This window comes from Trachemys scripta, chromosome 6, assembly GCF_013100865.1.
Source record: "Trachemys scripta elegans isolate TJP31775 chromosome 6, CAS_Tse_1.0, whole genome shotgun sequence".
NCBI classification, from domain to species: Eukaryota; Metazoa; Chordata; order Testudines; family Emydidae; genus Trachemys; species Trachemys scripta.
The window spans coordinates 19,397,210-19,421,615 of record NC_048303.1 but is presented as its reverse complement, the minus strand read 5'-3'; the positions used below and the strand labels follow the sequence as shown (position 1 = coordinate 19,421,615).

Below are 24,406 nucleotides of genomic sequence, written 5' to 3'. Positions count from 1 at the left end.
ATGAGTACGAATATATCTGTAACCCTTCTTAGAAAAGTCTGCTATAAAAATAAATAATGTAATTTTCAGCAGCAGCACAAAAGATTTAATAAAAACACAGATGATAATAAACGTTAATCAATTGTGTTTCACTTAACAATGAAAAACAGATTGTAATATCTCCTAAAAGATCAGATAAGCCCACTCACCATGTTTATGTCTGAGTAGTGCATAAGAGTTTCCTGAAGTCCATTATAAAGTATGATTAACATAGGATGCACCAAATAGCAGGCATAACTAATTTTAGCTAGCAGAGTCCAAATGTCCCATGAAAGCACCCAGTTAGCTAAACCTGTTGGGAATAAAGCAGAATATCTGTTTCACTTGACACCATACTGGCCCCTCTTTAAAGCCTGTAACAATTTTTACTAGTTTTCTTATAATAAAAATAAAAAAATCTGTAAGAGCTAGACCAAAACTGTACACTTTACAACAAGCACAAAGCAGACTAATTCTCAACATAGCAATGTGATGGATGAATGAAACAAGCTTCCAGAACAATGTGAAGGTTATGCGTAGTTGGATTTCAATTTTATGGATTGTTTCGTCGGAAAATGAGAAATGTTTAACCTTATTTTCTATTTATTTGAATGCATATATTTTTGAAGGTTGTCTTAGACTTTTGCGGGAGAGGGCATATTCTACAGATTTACAGCCAGATAGCATCACTGGATTTCCCAGATATCCTTCAGCAGCAAATTCAGGATTTTATTTAAATTCATCACAGTCCTCTTTTGTATGTTGGGTGTTTGTCCATACTTCTGTGAAAGGACATTTCCAATAATGCCCTGATTCAGCAAAGCATTTAAACACACACTTACACCTGTTCTTAAGACCAACGGACTTGAATGGGGTTGGAGCATATGCTCATGTGCTTTGCTGAATAGGGATGTACTTTAGCAAGGGCTGAAGTACTTTGCTGAATTGGGGCCTATGAATGACATTCACCCCATTGCACAAGACCAATGCACCACCTTAGCACCATTTACAAATTCTAGCTACACTTTTTTAGACACAGACACAGCCGAAGCAGTTAAAACTTGAACGTTGGCTTCCCACTGAGGACTGGTTCCTATCAAGGGCTGGTGTTTGAGGGTCGGAGTTTAAAAAATGAACTCATATGCAGTGGGCATGTGCTACAATATTTACCAGAGGTTTATAAAGCTCTGTCCTCTTTGTGACATCACTTTCTCCATATCTGGCCTGAGCAGGGTGCTAGGCAGGAGCAGGGCCTGATGCTGTGACAGTTTGCATGAGAGGGATGAAACACACAGAAAAATCCTCCAGGTATATTCATCAGCGAAAGGAGAAATCATAGGTGTGAAAAAAATCACGTGGAACTCATAATTTTAGGGTGTCTCAGTTTTCCTACATTCTGCAACCTTCTGCAGATTCTACCTTTTCATTTAAAAAAAGAAACAGGAATTTCACTTTCCCCATTGCTGTGAACAGTAAGCTCTTGGATAAATGAATTTGTTTAAGTGCAGCTTCTTTGCACGACAGCAAACCACAATTTGGGACTATTTTTCTCTAGCTCCACTGCTACTTCAACATTTCTAACCCTGTTTACTCTGAAACTGACAATTCCTGCACTTTGGTTATTCAACTAAAAAGTGTTCCACTGAGGCTGGAAGACAAATCCTATAACACATGGGGGCAGAGCCTCAGCTGATGTAAATCAGTAGATCTCTATTGAACCCAATGGACCCAGGCTGATTTATATTAGCAGAGGATCAAGCAAATACAGTTATAGTCTTCTATTGTTTCTTCCATCTACATCATTCCCATTGTTTCTCTCTTTCCTCTCCATCATGCCATCCCTGTGTCCACTCTTCTTCCACTTCTCTCTCTCCCTTACCTTGTCTCTCTCTTTGTGCATCTTTCCTCTCACCTCTCTCTGACTGCTAGTGCCACCAGAGCAGCCAAACTAGATGCCTTACCACCTGTTCTGCATGGATGTGCTTCTGCTCCTTGCTGAATCCAGGTGAGCTACCTCTGCTTAGTGGGACAGTATGCCAAAGGATGGACCGTGACATCTGAAGAGTGGGAGCCCCACCACAGCCCCCACATCTCCAGGGCCCACATCAGTGAAGCAAAGAGACAAGCATGAAGAAAAATAGTGCCGCTCTTTGAACTAAGTTCAACACTTGGGACTGTCCAGAGCTGATCTCATCTGATACCCTTGTAGTATTGGGACGGTAGAAACGGTGTAAGAGTACATGCAATTTTATGAGTAGGGTCATAGGACCAAATCTGGGCCCAGGTTAAGGGCCCTTTGTGCCCCTTCAGAAGCACAAAGGCTATGCAGAGTTGACTCAAACAGGCAGCTCAGGATTCCTCCAGTGGAGGGGAACCCTCAGATGACATAAATGTGGTCAAGCTGGGTTTATGCCTCCCACTTTCCCTCTCTCAGCACAGGAGGCAGAAGAGGGTTTGTGGGCAGGGCTGGGATACACACTGCTCCACCCAATCCTTGACCATCAGATTGATTGCTATGGACTGCTCCAGTTAGAGTGATGTAGCAAATCTTAGGCTGCCCTAAGTTATACCAGAAGACAAAATGACACCTTGTAGCCCCAGGATCAGGGAAATGGATAGATGGTAGAAATCCAACTTTCTCCCTTCCCCTTCAGCCGTACCAGTGTGAGCTTAGCCCATATTCGCCCTCCTCTTCCTGAGTTTTGCTATGTGCTCCTCCTCCTCCGTCGCAGAGGATCTAGGCTGTGTAATACACTGACAAAACACACCAACAGTAAGAGCACATGCATGTGAGCTGGACCAGTGTTTAAGCCAGTCAGTTTTAAAGAATGGATTTACAGCCAAATCTGTTCACTAACTGTGAGGTACCTCCATAGCCTTCTTGACATGCAAAAATGATCCAACCAATTGCTGCAGCCCACAGAGTCCGGTGAAGTGCTTGATAAATTACAGCAGCAGGGGAATAGGAGTTCACGGAGTCTTCTATGGCATACGCCAGAGAGACTACCGCTAGCATGGCAAGCATTGCACAAAGCCACCCCAGAGAAGCCTGCACCTGTAGGGATGGAGAACAACATATTTTGAAACAAATATTCTTAGTGAACTCTTTCAATAGCTCTGAATGAGCTCTTCCTTTTCATCTAACTGCCTCACCCCCGCTGCAGTTCAGTGCTTTCTCCTGGTGCACCGTGTTACCTTTCTACCCTGTATTTCCCAGCCGGCAAGTTTCAACCTTGTCATGATGCCTGATGTGACTGCTGTGCCTCTTGGGACCTTGCTCTCTCTTTCTACCTCTTCCCTGCTGCCTTCCCATTTAGTGGCCTGGCTTCTTCATTCTCAGTCATAAGCTTCCTCGTCACATGCACTAGAGTGCATCAGCCTCTCTTGTCAGATCACGGCCATTGCTCCTCTTGGTATTGAAGTGGGAGCTTCACCCAAGCACAGTCAATGACATTTTCACATTGTTCTAAAAGAAACCCCACCAACCACAGAATATTGACAATCAAGGGGATTATCTCAAGTCCCATGTGCGCCAAGCAGTCCCTGGCACCAAAAGACTGCCTCGGGAAGAGACACGTAGACACTGGTTCATCCCAGTAGAATGGTTTATTAATGCAATTTCCTGATCAGCCATGCTTATTACTTTGTCTTCCTCCTCCTCTTTATAGAGTGTTGTCTGACTCATTCCCTGCTTGTTTCATTACCCTTTGTCCTCACCCAGGAACATCTAATCCTTTGCCATTTGATGGAAATGCAATTCACTCCTGGTTCATTGTTTCCTTACAATCTCAGAGCAAAACCTTCACGAGGACTTTCTGCCAGAGTGGATCTTGAGTGAGGACTGCTGGATTTGGCAACTCAGTCAAATCAAGTGAGCTGGTAAATTCAGTCCTTTTACAACAATGATGCTAGTTTACCTCACAGAGCTAATTTGTTCATCGCTTGGCACCAGTATATTTATAATCACTTTTCTCCAAGAGAAATAGCAAATTCCTTCCATTGCACAGTCTGGTCTATTGGTTTTTAAAACACTTGGAGTCAAAACATACAAACATACTGGAGGTCAGTTTGGGGGCTGTAGTTCCAAACAGCCAGAATACGCAACTGTACCTGGCTTATTTGAAATAGACACCAGTGTGGCCTGGTTTGATTTGAAGGCACTTTTGATGAATCATCTCAAGATGCCTTGCCAGTGCAAAAAGGACTGAAATGGTGGCTGCTCCGTGGTGCCTGCTATTTTAAATGTCTGTCCTGCACTGGGTCATTTGTATTGCACTTCAGCATGACAGTCTTATTCTAACTGGGACCCTCCACAAAATCAAGATGTGCATCTCATGAAGCTATTCCCATTGAGCAAAAATGTCAGTAAGTAAATAAAACCAATATTCACAAAGTTCTTCACCAAATCTTAAGAATGCCCGATAGTAAGATATCTAAACCAGTGGCTCTCAGCCTTTCCAGACTACTGTACCTCTTTCAGGAGTCTGATTTGTCTTGCGTACCTTCAAGTTTCACCTCACTTAAAAACTCCCTGCTTACAAAATCAGACATAAAAATTCAAAAATGTCACAGCACACTGTTACTGAAAAATTGCTGACTTTCTCATTTTTACCATATCATTATAAAATAAATCAATTGAAATATAAATATTGTACTTACATTTCAGTGTATAGTATATAGAGCAGTATAAATAAATCATTGTCTGTATGAAATTTTAGTTTGCATTGACTTTGCTAGTGATTTTTATGTAGCCTGTTGTAAAACTAGGCAAATATCTAGATTAGTTCCCGGTACCCCCTGGAAGACCTGTGCACATCCCTGGTTGAGAACCACTGGGCTAAACAACCATTTCTTTCCAGGGCAAGAGACAGAGCGGACAACCTAAAGGTACATACCATAGTACAATAATGGCTGCAGTGGCATTATTACATCTGAATATAAAAGAGCTGTGCAAATGAGCCCAGGATAGGGATGTTTGGCCCTGTTTGACTTCTGCCTGATGGTGTGGGAAGGATGATTGATGATGATGACTGACAAAGTAACTTAGCTGTTACTGGTACACATGGTTAGATTCAGAAAGCCTAGAGTTTTCTGGGGGGGAGGAATCCGGACAATTACTGGAGAATGCAGCCACTTATTTTAGCCTCAACTCAGCAAGGTACTTAAGCGCTCACGTAATATGAGTTCACGAGTCGTTTCACTGAAGTAAAACATTAGGTCCATGTTTAAGTACCTTGCTGAATTGGGCCTTGTCTAGCAGTGCACTTTGTCTGCAGCTCATTATACCTACGCTCCAGAAGGAGTTGATGGTTAAACCAGAAGAAAACTCCTATCAACATCAGGCTTTACATTCTTTTTAGAGACCCAAAGGCGCCAACTCCATGGGTGCTCAGCCACGGGGGGGGGGGGGGGAGGGGGGGGGGGGGGGAGGGGGAAATAGTGGGTGATCAGCACCAAGGAGCCAGAGCTTGAGTGGAATGTGATGACTTCTGTGCAGTTAGCAACTTCTGCCCTTTATAAAGAGGCAGGGTTATTAAGATAACAAAAGGCTTCTCTGGTTTCAGAGTAGCAGCCATGTTAGTCTGTATCCGCAAAAAGAAGAACAGGAGTACTTGTGGCACCTTAGAGACTAACAGATTTATTAGAGCATAAGCTTTCGTGGACTACAGCCCACTTCTTCGGATGCAAAGGCTTCTCGTTACATTAAATTAAGGATCATTAGATGATCCTGAAAGCATTCCCAGGCACTCCAGTTAAAAAATAGGAAACAAAGGGTAGGAATAAATAGTCCCTTTTCAGAATGGAGAGAAGTAAATAGTGGTGTCCCCGAGTGGCTTGTACTGTTGAACATATTCATAAATGATCTGCAAAAAGGGGTAAACTGTGGGGTGACAAAGTTTGCAGATGATACAAAATTACTCAAGATAGTTAAGTCCAAAACAAACTGCAAAGAGTTACACAAAGGGATCTCACAAAACTGGGTGAGTGTGCAACAAAATGGCAGATGAAATTCAATGTTAAATGCAAAGTAATGCACATGGCAAAATATAATCCCAACTATACATACAAAATGATGGGGCCTAAATTAGCTGTTACCCATCAAGAAAGAGATCTTGGAGTCATTTGCAGGAATCCTTCTCACTGTGCCTGTATCATCCTGAACTCATTCTCCAGCTTCTGAAGATTTAAAAATTATCTCCAGTCATAAATGGGACACACGCAACTGAATAATGTAGCTGTCCTTAATGTGCGTCAAGACCATACCAGGAAACTGGATGTAAATAAGATTGCTGACAGTTTCATCCAGAAAGCTACAGTGAGGCATAATGTCTTTAAACTGGGATGTTAGTGAAGACAGCTTGTAGGTGATTGCAATGATTTTAATATACTGTAATTCATGATAATGTAATTATGTAGTTCATAACAATTGAATTATTATTAAAATATTAAATATACCAATGACAGACACCTTCAGTAACTAGACTATGAAAGAAGCAGGGCCGGTGCTACCATTAAGGCGAAGTAGGCGGTTGCCTAGGGCGCCAAGATTTGGGGGTGCCAAAAAGCAGTGCCCCCAATTTTTTTTACAGCATTCCTCCCCGAGCACGCGGTCGCCGCTCCACTTCTCCCGCCTCCCAGGCTTGCAGCACCAATCCGCTGTTTGGCACCGCAAGCCTGGGAGGAGAATTAGAGTGGGGGCGGCATGCTCAGGATGGAGGCGGAGCAGAGGTGAGCTGGGGTGGGGAGGTGCCGCACGGCTCCCCGGGCTGGGGGGGTGGGGAGCTGCCCTGGGGGTGCCTCAGGGCAGGGGGGGGAAGCTGTTGCAGGGCTCCCCATCCCAGCTCACCGCTGCTACGTCCCCTCCACGAGCACGCCATCGCTGCTCCACTTCTCCCGCCTCCCAGGCTTGCAGCGCCAATCAGCTGTTTGGCGTCACAAGCCTGGGAGGGGAGGAGAATTAGAGTGTGGACGGCGTGCTCGGGGAGGAGGCGGAGCAGAGGTGAGCTGGGGTGGGGAGCTGCCGCGGGGGGAGCACCTCAGGGCAGGGGGGGCTGCCACAGGGGGGGTGCCTCAGGGCAGAGCGGGGAGCAGGGAGCTGCCGCAGGGCTGGGGGGGGCAGGGCGCAAGGTGCAAGTTTTGCCTAGGGCGCGAAACTTCCTTGCACCGGCCCTGGAAAGAAGTGTATAAATATGTTGAAAATAGCCTCTGCTCAAAATTGGCAGAGTGTCCCCTCCACAACAAACACACCTCTTCAAAAGCACCTTCTGGCAAAAGCAAAAGTCAGCGCCTATGTAGAGACCGCATCCATGTACCTTGTTTCTGAGGATTTGTGCTTGCTGGTGATACATGAAAAGCTCCAGAAGGACACCAACTAGAAATGGGCCATATCGACAGTAAGGTTTTGTATAGTATTCTGTGAAATACATCACTGTGGACATTTCCCTAAAAGTAAATAGGAAAGGATTATGCTGAAGTTCTGAGTGAATGGTAAGATAGTTAACTATTGTTCATAAAGAGGCCAACCTTAGTGCATCTATTCTTAAACTGTGGTTCTCCAACCATAACTGCTGCTAAAAATGGCACCATCTTATTCAGCCGCTCTGCTCTGGTGCGTATTCAGAGCTGTATGTGCTTGTTTTAGGGACAAATATAAATGTTTACTACTTGCTACTCCTTTAAGCAATGCAGGGGCACACAGCTTTGGGAGAGCGAACGAGATCCTTTTTTATTTGCTGGGTTTTAATCTTACAATTTCTCCCCTCCACCCCCATAAGCATCTCAGTGGGCTCAGCACGGAAACCATTGCAAACAGTGAATGGTTGTTACTGGAGCTGCTCCAAGTTTTTCAAATGAAAACCAGCCTTTATTTCAAAAATCAGGAATTTCACAAATTTTAATTTTTTTCTGATTAAATTGGAAAACGAAACGTTACTCATTTAAAAATTGATGTATTGTTTTTTCTTTCCCCCTTTCTCCTCCTTTTTTCCTCCCTTCCCCCTTTTCAATGGCATTTTATCAAGAGTTTTGTGATATTTGGTTTTTCCTAATATCTAACCAAATCTCCCTTTCTGCAAACTAAGCCACTGTACTCCAGCTGAGGCCTCACCAGTTCCAAGCAGAGCAGAACAACTACTGTGTCTTACATACAACACTCTGTTAATACAACTGTCCCAAGCCCAGGATGTGCCTCAGTTTCCCCCTTTGGCTATATAAATCAGTCCCAGGTCAGACTTACTCTACAATAACCCCTTATTCAGGGAGCCTGTCTCTTTGGGTACGTCTTCACTACCTGCCGTATCGGCGGGTAGCAATTGATTTATCCGGGATCGATATATCGTGTCTCGTTAAGATGGGATATATCGATCCCCGAACGCGCTCACCGTCGACTCCGGAACTCCACCAGAGCAAGCGGCGCTAGCGCAGTCAACGGGGGAGCCGCGGCCATCGATCCCGCGCCGTGTGGACCCCAGGTAATTCGATCTTAGATACTTCGACTTCAGCTACCTATTCGCATAGCTGAAGTTGCATATCTTAGATCGATCCCCCCTCCAGTGTAGACCAGCCCTTTGACAGCACTCTTGATCTTCCTACTTCCTTCCCAGGAGCCAGGCTCAAATTGTAGGCCTCTCTGATCTAGAGGCAGACACACTAGCTCTCTTCCTGAAGCTTACTGACAGAAGCTCCCCACTGTCTCACTTCCCCAAGGACTCTGACAGTTTTCTTGGGGCTTTTACTGTCAACTCTAAGCCTTCATTCATGGCTGGTCCTCACAGAGGCCTAGTCCACCTCTTGTGAGTTTCTCCAGCCTGCAAGAGCCACATGGCATCTCTGTATCCTCCTCTTTGTATTGTTCTATCCCTCTAACTCAGCTGCTCCATTTCTAATTAGCTAAATGGTCACCACCTGGAGCGCCTGATTGCTCCCAGGTATTCCCCAGGGGGGCATCATGGGCCAGTTAGGCCCTAATCTTTCCTGAAAAGCCACTGATCCCATGACAACAATCCAGAATGACATTTACTTTTTCGCAATTGTATCCCAGTGTCGACTCATTCATTTGTGATTGCTATAACCCCTAACTCCTTTTCTGCAGTACTGCTGTCTAGCTGATTATTCCCCATTTTGTATTTGTTCATTTGATTTTTCCTTCCAAAGTCCAGTACTTTGCAATTGTCTTTCTTATAATTTGATATATTATCAAACACTTTCAAAATTAATGCATACCCAAAAAGAATGATTTTTCCTTTTACAAAATGTCAATACGTTTTGTTTCTAAAACCTAAAGAGGACAAACAGAGTCTAGAGAGGTTACATACCTTAGTCTGAATGCTCTTTGGCTCAGACTGCTTTGGGTGACGATTACTTTTTTATTAAAATAATGTATTTTGTTTATTCAGATTTAAATACTAACTAAAAAGATGCCAATCCAAGCTTTAAATGCCCTGACACCCCATTAACATACAGTTAATAAATTATGTAGTGCTGTAATACTGGCCTAGAAAGTTAAGATAATAGGAAGGACTATACTTGCTTAATTGTGATTGAACCTTTGTGTTAGGAAGAAGAGGGGAGAAGCTGCTGTTGAGTTGGCCATGTCTGGCTTCAACCAGGTATTTGAAAAAATGTATTAAAACTGAAGACTTGTATATATTGGAAAATTTCTCTCTTCCTGTTATGACTTTACAGAAATCATCCTTTGAATAGCTATTCATCCTGAGTATCAACATTGTGGCTGAATAGGTATTCAAAAACTAATTTCCATATAAACCTAGTAGCAAGAGATGAAGAGTATTTGTAGAACCCTTACCTGGTATCTGAAGGAGATGCAACAGGAAGTCTGAAAAATGATGACAGCAAGGCTGTAACAGTGAAAGATGCCAGGAACAGAGTGGTTCCTACGATAATCAACCCACATTTGCTTCTACAAGTAAAATGTAAAGAAAAACATTTTTAACATCCAATTTTCTGATCTCTTTGCAAACATCTCTTTCATCCTGTAATTTTATTCCATTTATTCCTTTTCTGGAGTGTCAAAATCATTTCCTCTAATTGTGGCACACAATCGTTTCAGAGATCCGTTGTAAAATCTTGGTGTATCTCATTGTAAATGTCATGAGATCTGATTATTAATGCCACAAATGTGCAATTATAAAGACCCTGATGCATTACAATACTTAACCATGTGCTTTAAAGGGACATGCTTTTCTCCGTCATTGATTTAGGGTCATATTGTTTGTCGCTGTTCAATTTATTTACTTGATTTAAAACATCTTCAGAACATGGTATCAATGATAAAAAAATTGGGGGTTTATAGCTATATGACGGTTGAACAGACAGATACTAATATTTACTGTTAGCATGTAAAACCAAAGCTGAACTGAGAGGCTAGTGAGACTGAAACAGATCCAGAGTGAGTCTTCCAATCAGCTAGAAAACTCAATGGGAGTCACACCTCTGAAAATCAGGCCAAAAGTTTTTCAAGATGTGTACCCAAAACCACTTATGAAAATTTGGCTGCAGGCCTATCATATGCTATAGGGCCTAGTAGAATAGATAATGTCAAGGTGAGAGTCTCACCTGGAGGATCTGATCATTGCTTGCACTTCAACAAAGTGATAATGGAAAGCCTCTAGCTTTTATGCAGTTCTCTTGAGACAGACCCTTCTGTGAGATGTTCACAGCAATCTTAAATCAAGACTTTCATCATATTCCTTAAGACTTTTCAGAAACCATATACAATTGAAGCTTATTATATTGTGTTCTTTGGGGGAAATACAGAGGCCAAAAAAATTAAGAGGACGAGAAATGTGTAGTAACTGAAGCATTCTTCAAAGCATACAGAATCTGAAATGTTACAAGAGACGCAAGAGCGCTGGTATTTTTAGAATTAGCATGTTTGATCTCAGGGTATTGATTTCTCAAGGAACAACGGGAGGTGTTTTTGAGCACACAAAAAAATACAAAGTAAGGATGAAATACTGGCTCCATTATACTCAATCACAAAACTTCCTTTGACTTCAGTGGGGCCAGGATTTTACCCTAAATTTCTAGAGCAGTATATATACTTAGGAGGAATCAGGTGATATTCATTTTAGCCACTCCTGATCTGCAGACAACAGGCCAGATTTGTCTGAATGCAGCCTGGACAGAGCTTGGAGAGACTATATCTTGGGTATTCCTGATGTTAAGACTGAAAAAGCAAAACCAGACAAAATGTTTAAAATGCCTTTTTATGCATCATCATGAATCAAAAAAGGACATCCGTCCAATTTTTTAAAAAATCCATTAGAAATCATCTTCAAGGACACATCTTTATGTCTGACATAGCCATTAAAGAGATGTGGTGGGTGAGGTAATATCTTTTACTGGACCAACTTTTGTTGGTGAGAGAAACAAGCTTTTGAGCCACACAGAGCTCTTCTTCTTGACTTGACGAATAAAAGATATTACCTCACCCATCTTGTCTCTCTAATATCGTGAGACCAACATGGCTACAATTACATGTGACAGCCATTGACACAGAACATCTGCAGAAAATACTTGGCCAGTAACAGTCAACCCTTCAGTTCCTAGCAGTTGTAGTGGCATATCCCGGAATAACAGATTATCCAGCAGCAACAGTAATGTACGGGCCACTCCTGCAATGACAGCACACAAGCAGATGTGCCATATGAAGCCCATTTGACTTCAGAACCTATCTATATGTTATGTAAGTGCAAAATACTATTATTTTTGCTACTAATAAAGATGTTCACAGACTGTCTGTCTGTATAAAACCCCTTTCCATATTTTTTCAGTATCAGTTCTCTGTACATACAACTTGCATACCTCATGCATCCACCTGACTGAAAAAAATACCCTTGCAAAATATTCAAAGCCTAAACTATATCCAGTGTGCTAAAAGAAAGCCATATAACTTTCCCCTGTACATAGTACTTGTAAAGTGCCTTTTAATGAACTGAGGCTCTCCACAGGAAAAATATGCCAAGTCTAATGTGCCATTTTTACGGTAAACAATCTCACTTTCAAAGAATACTCACCTAGCGTATAAAAAGACCACCAAAGGTGTTGTGAGATAGAACTGGAAATCATTAGCAAGATACCATGTCCATCCATTGCACTGAAAATAAAAGTGTTCAAGCTTTTATCACACTCTGAGTTATTATAAAAAATAATTTCCCACCAAACAGCTTTCTGACCTAGTTTTGGCATTAGTTTCCACTGAAGTAGACATGAAGCCACGTTTCATGCAGAGCATGATTCTTGGGTTTGCTTAGTTCTTCAAGAAGTTCAGCCTCCTCTTTTAGGGCATGTCTACACTACCACACGGGGTCGATCTAAGTTACGTGAATAGCGTAGCTGAAGTCAACGTACTTAGATCTACTTACCGCGGTGTCTTCACTGCGGTAAGTCGACAGTTGACGCTCTCCCGTCGACTCTGCTTGCGCTCCTCGTTCTGGTGGAGTACCAGAGTCGATGGGAGAGCATTCAGCAGTCGATAAATCGACCCCCGGTGGATCGATCGCTGCCCTAATTATTAGACTAATAATTAGATTCCCTAAGAAAGGGATGAGATCGATCATTCCAGAGAGATCACATGTACAGCTTTGTTTAGGCCTACAAAGAAAATAACTTTTAAAGGGAGTAACTTGTACATGCATGCAGAGTGGGATTAGAGAAGGAATGAGTTTGTAGTCCCTCCTTTAGAGAGAGGCCAGACCCCAAAATTATCTAAAGCTGGTGTCTTGGACCCTGCTCCAGGTCCATAGGGACGTCAAGTCCTATAAGGTTCCAGTTCCAATACTGATCTGCAAGGCCTTCTCACTGTCCGCTGACCAGGCTACCTTGAAGATCACCTTTCCATCTATCATCCAGCAAAACCTTTGCATTCCTTGAGGACATGAAAACACTCAGGATATGTCTATACTACACTCTCAGCCTGGGCTGTTACTCAAATTTGCACCCAACCCCCACTTCAGTCCAAACACAAATCAGTCTGGCTCAGGTCAGCAAGCACTTGGGACTTAGGTCCTAGAACCCAGCTAGGGGAGTGAGTCAGAGCCCAAGTCTCTCTGTAGTGTGGCCCAGGCCCAAGCCCTGTAATTTTGCAGTCTGGATGTAAGTCAAGCTGCAGGATTTAAGGATTCTGGGTACTGAAACTCCCTGTTGGAAGAGATCAAAATGAGACATGCTCATAGGGTGACCAGATAGCAAGTGTGAAAAATTGGGACAGTTTTTTCCATTATTTCTAATATGGAGAGGTGTCAGAGTGGGAGTAGATAACATGGGAGTGCGATTGGGGTAGAAAGCCAGCAAAAAAAAAAAAAAAGAGTTTGGAGGAGAGCTTTTGAGGAGGGGAAGGCCCTGTGGTACAGGAAAAGCGGAAATGGCAGAAATCAAGAGCGAGCGACTGACTGTTCTTAAAAGATTTCCAGGCAAGGTTTGCAGCTTCAAGAGGTTTGGATAAACTCTGGAGAGGCAACCAAAGTTTTGGCTGCCTGTCTGAATTACACACAAACGCCAACCTCCTGTTCACCCCTCAGTAGCTGACAGTGCTCTTATAGCGCGAAGTTATGTTCACTAACTGCAAATATAGAGCAAAGCTTGAAGTCCTTACTCAATTTCTACTCTTTACTTAAGTAAAACTCCCTTTGATGTCTTAAGCTATAATTCTTCTGTGACGCTGGCAAGCCAAGTGCCCACTCTTACCCTGGCTGCAGGCATTAGCTAAGAACTAACAAACTCAGATCTGGAGACCAGACCAGTTCACCTGTATGTTAATTTGCTCAAAGTAGGCATTCGTCTTATAAGAATGGAATTAGTGTTTAGACTCTATGAAATACTTGTAAATTGCTGCATGCATTAATCTAACTTGTAATGTCTGTATTCCACGCTATAAAAAAATATGTAAGCTTTGCTTTATAACTTTGAAAATGTTTGCTCTGAACTTGTGAACCCAGGCACCCAACCATCCTCCCACTCTTTCCTTTGCCTCCTCTCCCCTGCCCATTCAGAAGGACTGTCAAAGTCAGATGGGCCAGCAAGATACATCGTAATACAAAGGATTGGTTAATGGCCCTATCGCACCTTGGAAATGTTAAGTGCAAGGAAGCTTGCCCTGTGGAGTTGAAGGCTGAATGAAGGAAATAAAAAAAAAGGATATGTCTGCACTGCAGAGTTTTGTCACCAAAAGTTATTAAAGCGCTTTAATTAAACTGCTGTTGCATGTCCACACTAGCTCCTTGTGCAGGGCCGGTGCAAGGAAGTTTCGTGCCCTAGGCGAAACATCCACCTTGCACCCTCTCCCAGCCCTGCAGCAGCCCCCCTCCCCCCCCGTGGCAGCTCCCCTCCCCAGCCGTGCGGCAGCTCCCCACCCCAGCTCACCTCTGCTCCATCTCCTCCCCAAGCACGCCACCCCCGCGCTAATTCTCCTCCTCTCCCAGGCTTGCGGCGCCAAACAGCTGATTGGCGCTGCAAGCCCGGGAGGCGGGAGAAGTGGAGCGGCGATCGCGTGCTCGGGGAGGGGGCATAGGAACGCTGTAAAAAAAATTGGGGGCACCGCTTTTTGGCGCCCCCAAATCTTGGCGCCCTAGGCAACCGCCTAGTTTGCCTAAATGGTAGCACTGGCCCTGTCCTTGTGTCGGCACAGTGCATCCACACTAGCAGCTCTTACATCAACACAAAAAGCAGTGCATTGTGGTAGATATCCCACTGTGCAACTGGCTGCAGAGTGCTTTGAGAAGGGTTTGCAATGCCTCATGGGGCAGTTACAGTGTCACATGATGCAGGTTTCTCAATCCCATTGTTCCATGGGTGTCCTACTAGATTAGCAGCTGCATTTCAGCTGAGGTGTGTGTGGTGGTGGTGGGGGAAGTGTGTGACAGGGTGCGTGTACATGTGTGAGGAGAGACAGAAACAGAGTGTGTGTTGGGGCAGCGTGTGAGAGAGTGTGTGGGGGGAGTGTGTATATGAGAGAGAGAGTGTGTGTTGGAAGAATGTGTATGTTGGAGGAGAGTGAGTGTGTTGACAAGCTGTCTCCTAAATTCAGACAGCCACTGGAAGCAACCAGTCCCGAGGCAGGGGGAGGGGGACTTGTTCCTTTTAGCGACAAAACTCTGCAGTGCATAGGTTTCTGGAACTAGGGGTGCTGCAGCACCCCCTGTCTTGAAGTGGTTTCCATTACAGACAGGGTTTGCAGTTTGGTTCAATGGCTCTCAGCACCCCCACTATACAAATTGTTCCAGCTCCCCTGCTGCAGTATAGACAAGGCCAAAGTCACAGGAAAATTTTCCATCTCTTTGAGTGCCTCTGACAGGGCTAGAGACACCAAACCGAAGCCAGAGCTCTCCCGGGGTTACCTCCTGGATCTGCCCTGAAAGACAGTTTGAATTGACAGATCACTACAAGTCTGTCACTCTTAGGATTTAGATGGTAATTCATTTGTGTATATATGTTTGCTTACTTTAACCTGTAAATAACTCTTATTTCTGTTTCCTAGTTAATAAGCCATTAGATAGTTTATTACAGGACTGGCTACAGGCGTTGTCTGTGGTGTAAGATCTAGGATACCAACTGATCTGGGGTAAGTGACTGGTCTCTTGGGACTGGAAGCATTCACGGTCATGAGCCACTCCAGAGAGCGAGACAATTAGTATAGTCTTAGCAGGATTCACATGCCAAAGGTCAATTGCATGGGTTCCGACTCCGTGGGTTCTTCAGGGGTGGAGCACCCACTGGGAAAAAATGGTGGGTGTTTCGTGGTGTGCAGGGAGGGAATGAGGAGGAGTGAGGACACAGTGTGCTCAGTGGTGGGGGTGGAAGGGGGGGGGAGGGGGGGGCACGGGGGGGGGAAGGGGGGGGGGGGGCTTGGGGGGAGGGGGTGGTGGGGGGGTTGGGCCTGGGGCAGAGCCAGTGGTCGAGCACCTCTGGCACTTTGGACAGTTGGCACCTGTGGTCAATTGGGTTTATAGATCTCAACCCCAGCACTGTTAAAAGTTTAAATTGGATATTAAGAGTTTTTAAGTGTTAAAGATTAGTCACACTGAGTAAATCACAGTCATCTTGACAAAAAAGCCCATCAAAAATTATGTAAAAATAGGGGACTCTCCCATAAAGAGAAAGGAACTGAGAGCGTTACTCGTAGATTTTGATGGAGCAGAGTCCGAGTACCTCCATACCTAGATGCCACAGAGACCACTGCCATGGAACGGGTTGGGCTGAAGTTCCTGGAAGCCCAGAAGGAATGTGAGCATCAGATACTGATGGTGGGCCTCCAAATCAAGAAGAAGAAAGAAACCGAGGAAGCTGAGCAGAGAGAGCCTCCCAAAGATGCCTGGAACGTATGACAGCTGTCCAAACCAGTGCTGAAATGGAGGAGAAAGCTCACCGCAGATGCACGGAACAACTGATGAGAAAACTCCCACATTGCAGCTCCGAGTACGGGAAGAGCAAATGCAGCAGCCTCAGATTGTGAGTACATCCCCTCTCAACCGCTGGGAGTGGGAGAAAACCTGCCCAATTTATCGAGAGACTGCATAGAAGAGTTCCTGTCCACCTTTGAGAGACTGTGTGGGACCCATAAGATTCCAGAGGATAAATGGATGCTTATCCTCTTGACCAGATTTATTGGGAAAGTCAGACAAGTTTTTAATGAGGAGGAGGGTGATACTAAGGTGTATAAGAAATTTAATGAAAATGTATAGAAAAGGTTTAAGATTACCCCTATTGATTGAAGAATAGAAATCTTAAAATGTTTGACAATGTCACTCATGTGGAATATATGCATGAGATAGTTAATTATATGAAAAATGGGAGACAGGGGCAGGGGCTGAAGGTAGCTATGAAAAACTGTTTGATCTGGTGGCAAAAGAGCAATTACTGGGGACAGTCACTGATGAGGTAGAAATGGCCATCTGTGACAAAAAGCCTTCCACAGTTTTGGAGGCAGCAGAAATTGATGCTGAATATATTGAGTGAAAGGCTCATGAGGGGTGCAAACTCCAGGGGAAGGGAAATCCTCCTGTTCCCCAGGTTAAGAGGGATGAGGGGGGTTAGGAATAAACCTAAGACCAACTTCGTTAAAAAACTGCAAGGGAGCCCAGATTTTAAAAGCTCGTACCCTAAGGGAAGGCAGGTAGTCTGCCATCACTGTGGGGCTCCTGCCCACATAAAACTAAATTGCCCAAAACTTAAGGTCACCCCACAATCTGCACCCACTTCCCTCACTGGGAGTGCCAATGCTACCACCTTGATCTCAGAGGAAATTGTAGGGGAGGACAATGACCTCATTAACTATATTAGGACTGAAGATAGTGAAGAATTTATTAAGAGTGCTAGAGTGAATGGCATTGAATGTGCTGAGTGGAGAGATGAGGCATCACAAGTCATTTAGATTAAGGAAAGTTTGGTAAGGGATAAGGACAGACTTCCTGGCAAAAAAGTCAAAATGTTTTAGCTTGGGCTGAAGTTTCTGTGACTGTGCCCCAGCTAAAGACCACCTTGAGGGGGAAGATTTAAGGGTGATGTTATCGTAGGCATCAGAAATTTGCTATTAATAGGTAATAACATTTTAGCCATATGTAAGCAGGCTAGTGTTATAACACAGTCCCGGCGAGAGCGTGGATCTGATCTACCTGCTTTGTCCGTGGACAGCCGGGAAGGTGGCAAAGGGGAGAGAAGTGCCCTCAGTCTGTTGACAGTTGCAGTTTGCTTTCTGTGGTGCAATTTGGAAATCCTTCAGAGTCTGCTCTGAATTTAAGTGAGACCCACAAGGAGTTTGTGAAGGCTCAGCAAACTGCCCCAGCTCTGGACCAAGAGAGGGTTGCAGCTCAGAATAATGCCCCGACTGGGGAAGGAAAAGGCAGACACTCACATTCGTGAGCCGCTTCAGACAGCGTGACACCACCCAAAGACATCAATGGGAGTTTTGCCTAAGAAAGGACATCAGATTTGACCATGTGTGATTTGTTATAGTAAATCATACCATCAAGTCTGGTATCCTCTAACAATTGTGAATACTCCATGCTTCAGAGGTGACTAACAATAATTCCCATAATTCTCCTAGCCAGTAGTAAAATGGGCTTATTTCTTATTTACCATGTAGCGATCATCCATTGGAGCAAAAGAGGAGATTTGGTTACCACTATCTTAGCAAATATGACAACAATTACAGTTATTCATCATAAAATTATCCAGCTTCAGCATTTGAATTCTTGTGCTAGTGAATTAATTTGGCTAAATAAATGATGTGTGAAAAACTATTTCTTTGTTTAGACTTACTGATTCTGTTACAGAAATGAAGTTGTTTAGGAGAAAAAGATTGGACCACCACACCCTTCTGCAGTTATCCAGATGAAATTTGGAGATCTCCCATATCGATCCCCAGGGAATAACAGAGTAAAGCCCAACTAAAAGACATATGGAATACATATGGAGTGGCTGAAGTCTGAAAACACAGCAAGAAGAGAGTTGATTAGGTTTTATAAAGGTTCTTTATCCATGATTTAGGTAGGAGTTTCTACCATTTTAAAGTGATTGCATCTTCAAGGCAGACTCTGCTATATAATTATATTATTGTATGTTTGTAAATATAATACAATCAAAAGAGATTCATTAAAATGTATACATGGTGGATGAACTTGTTTGGAATAACTCTGTAATCCCCAAGGTTTTTGCATTTATACTGTGACTCCAAGGACTTTCCAGGTCTCTATCTTATTACCATGGGTGCAGTTAACTTAATGTATAAATGAAAGCCTGCCATGGGGGGTGGGAGTGGGGGCAGTGCCGGCGCTTCCACTAGGTGACCCTAGGCGGTCGCCTAGGGCGGCAGGATTTGGGAGGCAGCATTTTGCCACCCTTGGCGGAAATTTGGCAGCGGGGAGTCCTTCCGCTCTAGGTCTTCGGCGGAAATTTGGTGGCGGGTCCTTCACTCGCTCCGGGACCCTCCGCCAAAGTGCCCCGAAGACGCGGAGCGGAAGGACCCCTGCTGCCGAAGACCTCAGGCCCCATGAATGCTCAGAGGAGGAGCGCTGCCGCCTAGGGCGGCAAAAACCCTGGCGCCGCTCCTGGGTGGGGGGTAACAGACTTGTCACTGACTTCAGTAGGAGATTTTCTTTCACAAGGAGTACTGAATTGGGTCCTCAACTGTGTTTAGGCCTTGGCACAGGCACTGAGGAGCAGCTATTGGTGGGTAGCGTGATCTAGAGATGTTCGGTCCCAACCTTAACCATGAGTTGACTGGGAACACAACCCACCCAGCTCCAATAATAAAGCCCTAAAATGCGGTTTTACTAGACCTGCAAGAAAGAAGGGATTTCAGTTAAAAACGTGCAATAAGTCTATGGGGTGATATGGGGGCAAGGAAGCAACAGGAGCACTTCCCCAGCTCTATCAACATTGTCCAGACCCACAAGAAAAAATACAGTTGAATTTAGATAGCATTTTCAAAAGACTTAGAGACCCTGAGTCTCTACTATACCTAAGCTGTGCTTGGACATAGTGGAGCAGGATGGCCTCACGGAGCCAGATGTGGCTCTCTGATTCAGAGCTCTGTGGGGTCCTGTTCTGATTTACACATCTGATGCTGATAGTATAAAATCCCTTACACCATTGGAGGTCTGGGCATAGCCCCTTGCCCCAGTCCTACACTCACATGGCCACTTTCTTTGTCTTATGTTAGGGGGAGTGGTGGCTGATGTACAAGGTGACCATGCTGTCTGCACCAGCACAGAGGGATCTACACCTGGGACTCTCTGGCTGGGTTAAGGCCATGTTGAACAAAATGGCCCTAGCAGAAAGTTCAGGCTACACAACCATGGGGGAGGGGAGAGAGGGTTGATCCTGTGAGGTGCTCCACACCCTCAATTCATTGAGCCTGGTTTGCATTCACACTCAGGCCCATTTACACCACTCAGGCATTTACAGCCACTTTCAGGGCAAAGAGGCCTCAGTGTAAGTAAGAATCAGAACAACCAACTACATGAAGAATTAAAGGGACGTAGCACCTTGCAAAAATCCAGCTAACAACACTCCTTTCTGTTGCTACCATGAATAGCTCACGCTGCAGATAAGCCCTTAAATAATTTTAAAGAAAGGAAGCGAAACATCCTCTATATAAGACTCTAACATCACTTCCCCCCCCCCCTTTTTTTGTTTTACTCTTCTTTACTTGCTTTTAATTTCTAAACTGGAAACCTTTCTACCAGACAACTATAAGAGAAAATATTGTTAAACATACCGGGCTAGTCGATTACAAAGATATTTCAGTGTGACTTCCAGGGTGATTCCTTTTTCTGAGTGATGAACTATGTTTAGAAGTGACCTGGAACTCAACCAGCCACTAGAAACAAATTAATATTATGTTTAATATTTCCCCAACCTTGGAGACTGTCCCTATTAATAGGTTTCTTGTGAACGTGCTAGGTTAATAGCACCAGAATAGGACATCCTGGGTCCATAGGCTAGATACAAGTTTTGTTCTACTGCCCCACCAGTGTGGTACAGACATGACCGGATTCTCCATGCCCACTTGATCCTAGGCTTCTGTCCCAATATTTTTGTCAAGTCTGCCATTAAAGCAGTGTCTTTGTGTGTGTCAGATTTGGACACCTGCTCACCAGTAATTAGACGGAGAACACCAATCCATTGTATATAGGCCACCAAACAGCCACTCGGTGTTTTTAAAAAACCCAAATGGAAATATGTTTTCTTTCAGATACAGATTATTATGGAAGCATTGGATACAACTCCATACTTAAGGCTGAGTTCTGTCTTGCACTTAGAGCAGGGAATCAACCTCTTTGGTTTTGTGTGAAAAACAGAATATCCTCCCCAAAATTGCAGCACTTATTCTTAGAGTACAGAATGAATTTTCTGAGAATTTACAAGCAAATCTGTTAATTAGTTTATGACTTGCAATTAATTAAAAACTTGGACCCAGATCCTCAAAACAATTTGCCTCCTAGCTTCCACTGATTTCAATGAAAGTTAGGAGCCTAAACAACTTTGAGAATCTGGGCCTGGATCCTTTAAGAAATTTTGCATGTGTGTCAGACTTTTTTTATTTGTATTTTTTGGTCTCAAATGATCTTAACAATGGAATAACACAGGCACTTCAAACTTTTCATGCAGTTAAAATTAATTGAAATCTTATGTCTGGGCTATATTTGACTCAGGTATGTTGGTGACTCAAAGCTTTATGGTGAAAATGATAGAACTCAGATCTGTTAGCTCCAAACCACATGGCCCTAGCACCTGAATGAAACCAGACTCTCTCTCCACTTTTAGCAGCACTGGCCTCTGACATACAATTGAGCAATTCTGAGTCCATCCAGTTAAAGAAAGTGGTGTAGATACGTGAGACAGTTCACTAATACAAAAGCCAGGGATATGGAAACACAGGCCTGATTCACCATTGCCTTGTGTAGTTATCTGCATTGTGCAGATAAATTCAGATCCACTGAATTTCTACCAAATCAGACTTTGCCACTCACTTACACCAATGGTACCATCTGCATTCACTTTGCACAGAAGTAAATGACTGCTCCGAGTGCAAGGCAATGAGAATTGGGCCCACAATGTTTACAGAGCAATAAACCATAGTTGCTAGTAGTTTAAATGTCAAAGCAACCTTTAACAACCCACTAGAATGCAAACAGTCAGAGCTTAAATGAACCCAGATAATTTAATCTTATTACCTGATCAGAAAAAATGTGTCAACACCTAAATAAAAAGGTCCACTCCGAGAATAAACATATATGGGATTTTTTAGCACTCGTTCTTTCCATTCCAACACATTATCTGTAGTGAAATATAAAATGTATAGTAAAAAAGTAAGAAACATAGGATGATGTGTTTTAATAACATATAACGTCACACAAGGAAGGCAACATCGTCTGGGAGATAGAGAAAGCACTAGGATGGGAGTCAGGATTCCTGGGTCTTATCCCCTGCTCTGTTATTGACATGCTATGTGATGTTGAACAAGTTACCACCCTGGGCCTCTGTTTTTCCCATAGATGAAATGGGGACAATAACGCTTATCTTCTGTAAAGAACTTTGAAAGCCATGGATGAAAAGCACTATGTAAGTGCTAGGCCTTAATATTATCATCCTCTTAGGTTTGTCTATGCATCCATCACCCTAGTGTCTAAATACCAAATTCTTATAACAAATTACTATTTATTTCCCTAGGAATTCTTGGTTTAATAATATCCAGTCCTACACAATAAATTCCAATTACATTTCTCAAGTTGCTCCATCTCTTTTCTCTCTCTTTTTTTTTTCTTTTTTCCTTTTGGATAAAGTTTATCTGTGACAGTTTTCCACCTGAATTACTCCTAACCAGAATATAAGGCTTTCACCATAATCCTCTGTCATGGAGAGAAATGTGGAAAATAATCTTAAATTTCTCTATGATCTCCTTGATGGACCTTTTGGCACCCTGGCTGGTCTAGAAGATCTGTAGACTTTCTATTGGGCATCATCCTTATTACTTCCTTTAAAGAAACTCTTTACTTTTTCACTGTGGAGTGTATAGCCTCATAGTGAGCCCTCTTGCCCATACTACTTCCTCATAATTATTTAGGCCCCCTAAAAACATAAACATAATCTGCTGGCAACAAGTTCCTCTCTGCTTCCCCTGGGGAATGTTTACAGTCTATGGAGTATGTACCTGACTTCCAAGTATGTTATAAAACTGTGATTTGCCTGTGAGCACACAAAATAAACACCGGTCTTTCTTTAAACCCAATAATGTATGTTAATTTGTCACATCCCCCATACCTAAATTCTGCCAGGCTGCCATCTGACTGGTGTGTCCAGAAATTATCCATACAAGACTCAAAACTCGGATACCATTTAGTGCAGAGCAGACACCTTTAGAGGATTTCACTGTCCATATAGTTGGAAGATTCTTTTGCAGGGAAAAGCATTTTAGAGTGCTGTCCAGGGCACCTAAAAAAGCTAGAATAACAAAGATGAATTCACCCTGGAATTTTTAACCAATGAATTTTGTATCATTAACATAAAAATGGCATTTCTCTTTTTCCAAGGGCTCCATTTTACTTTCATAGAGTTAATGCGTGTTTTGCCATTATCTTTGATCCTGATCCCCAAACCATTAAAATCAATAGAAAGACTCAGAAGGGATTTGTATCAGGTTCCTTAGCAAGTGGAGGATTGGGCCCCACAACATCAAGGAGGTGATATTTAATGACAATTCAAGTTGTGATAGTTTGGTAACATATAAATCATGTAAATAATCTAATTTGGCATTGTAAAATCCAACAGAGGACTAACCAAAAACATCAAAGAAAGAATCTATTTTTCAAATTATCAAAGAAAATTGGATAGACTTTTCCTTAAAGATAGATTTTGCCCAAAATATTACAGATTATAATAATAAATGAAGAGTTTCAATATTGTCAATGAGTAGTTTCAGTGAGATCTTGTTTCACTCTTGATTTATACAGTATTTTCCCCCACACGTGGTATTCTGACGTAGATAATTTATAGGCAAGGCTGATCCAGGGATTAACGTGCCCTTACACAAATTACATAACAATTAAACAAAAAACTGTTAAGCATTAAAAATTATGCAAGTGGCCAGTTGATTTACACAACTATTCCACTGGCCATATGCCTAGTACATTCAGTGAACAATAATATTCCCAGGGGGAAAAAACCCTACATATTTCACGAACGGCTTTAGCTCTGATACACAGCACATGGCCTTTCAAGTTATATATCCCTGTGTCTAGAATGGTTTTTGAGATGTAATCACATGTCCACTAAGAGCCAGACTTGGACCACCTAACTCGGAGCCTGATTCTGCAGCAATTATTCACCAGAATTAATCACCTTAGTCACCTAAGCAGTTCCATTTACTCCACTGGGACAGCTCATGTGAATAAGGATTCATCATTTGAGCAAGGTTTGGAGAATTGGGTCCTCATTTATTGTCCTTGATTTTTCTAATGTGGGCCCGATCCAAAGCCCACTGAAAAGACTGGGAGTCTTTCCATTGACGTCAATGAACTTTGGATCAGGCCTCTTCTGCTTTTCATTTCTTTTTAATTTTTAGACATTGAACTTCTTTTCAAACTAGTATCTATTATATTTATATATGTAACTTTGCCTTTGACATCACCAAAGCATTTGATTTGACTATGGCAATAAAATGACTAACAGTTAAAATATAATAACATTTAGGGATCCACATTCTAAGGTCCAACAGGTTTTATTTGCTATGTATCCAAACCTTGCACAGGATAGTTTTAAGCCAGCCGTTTCTTGTAATATAAAATATGGAAACCAATATTGAAGCACTGGTACATTTATGATACATGTTTGATGTGCTCTTTAAAAGAGATATCCTCAGGCGATATCT

General features: G+C 43.0%; 1 protein-coding gene across 1 annotated transcript in view; it reads right to left on the bottom strand.

Annotated features, from left to right (window-relative positions):
* LOC117879093 (O-acyltransferase like protein) overlaps nt 1-24,406 on the bottom strand; it is a 33,940-nt gene that overhangs the window by 760 nt on the left and 8,774 nt on the right. The window contains exons 6-14 of the mRNA XM_034774047.1: nt 22,801-22,980; nt 21,714-21,816; nt 20,255-20,356; nt 18,295-18,460; nt 12,057-12,136; nt 9,824-9,937; nt 7,332-7,461; nt 2,887-3,073; nt 189-331 (exon numbers count right to left, since the gene is read on the bottom strand). Coding sequence (XP_034629938.1) covers nt 189-331; nt 2,887-3,073; nt 7,332-7,461; nt 9,824-9,937; nt 12,057-12,136; nt 18,295-18,460; nt 20,255-20,356; nt 21,714-21,816; nt 22,801-22,980 — 1,205 coding nt within the window. The remainder of the gene's footprint in view (nt 1-188; nt 332-2,886; nt 3,074-7,331; nt 7,462-9,823; nt 9,938-12,056; nt 12,137-18,294; nt 18,461-20,254; nt 20,357-21,713; nt 21,817-22,800; nt 22,981-24,406) is intronic.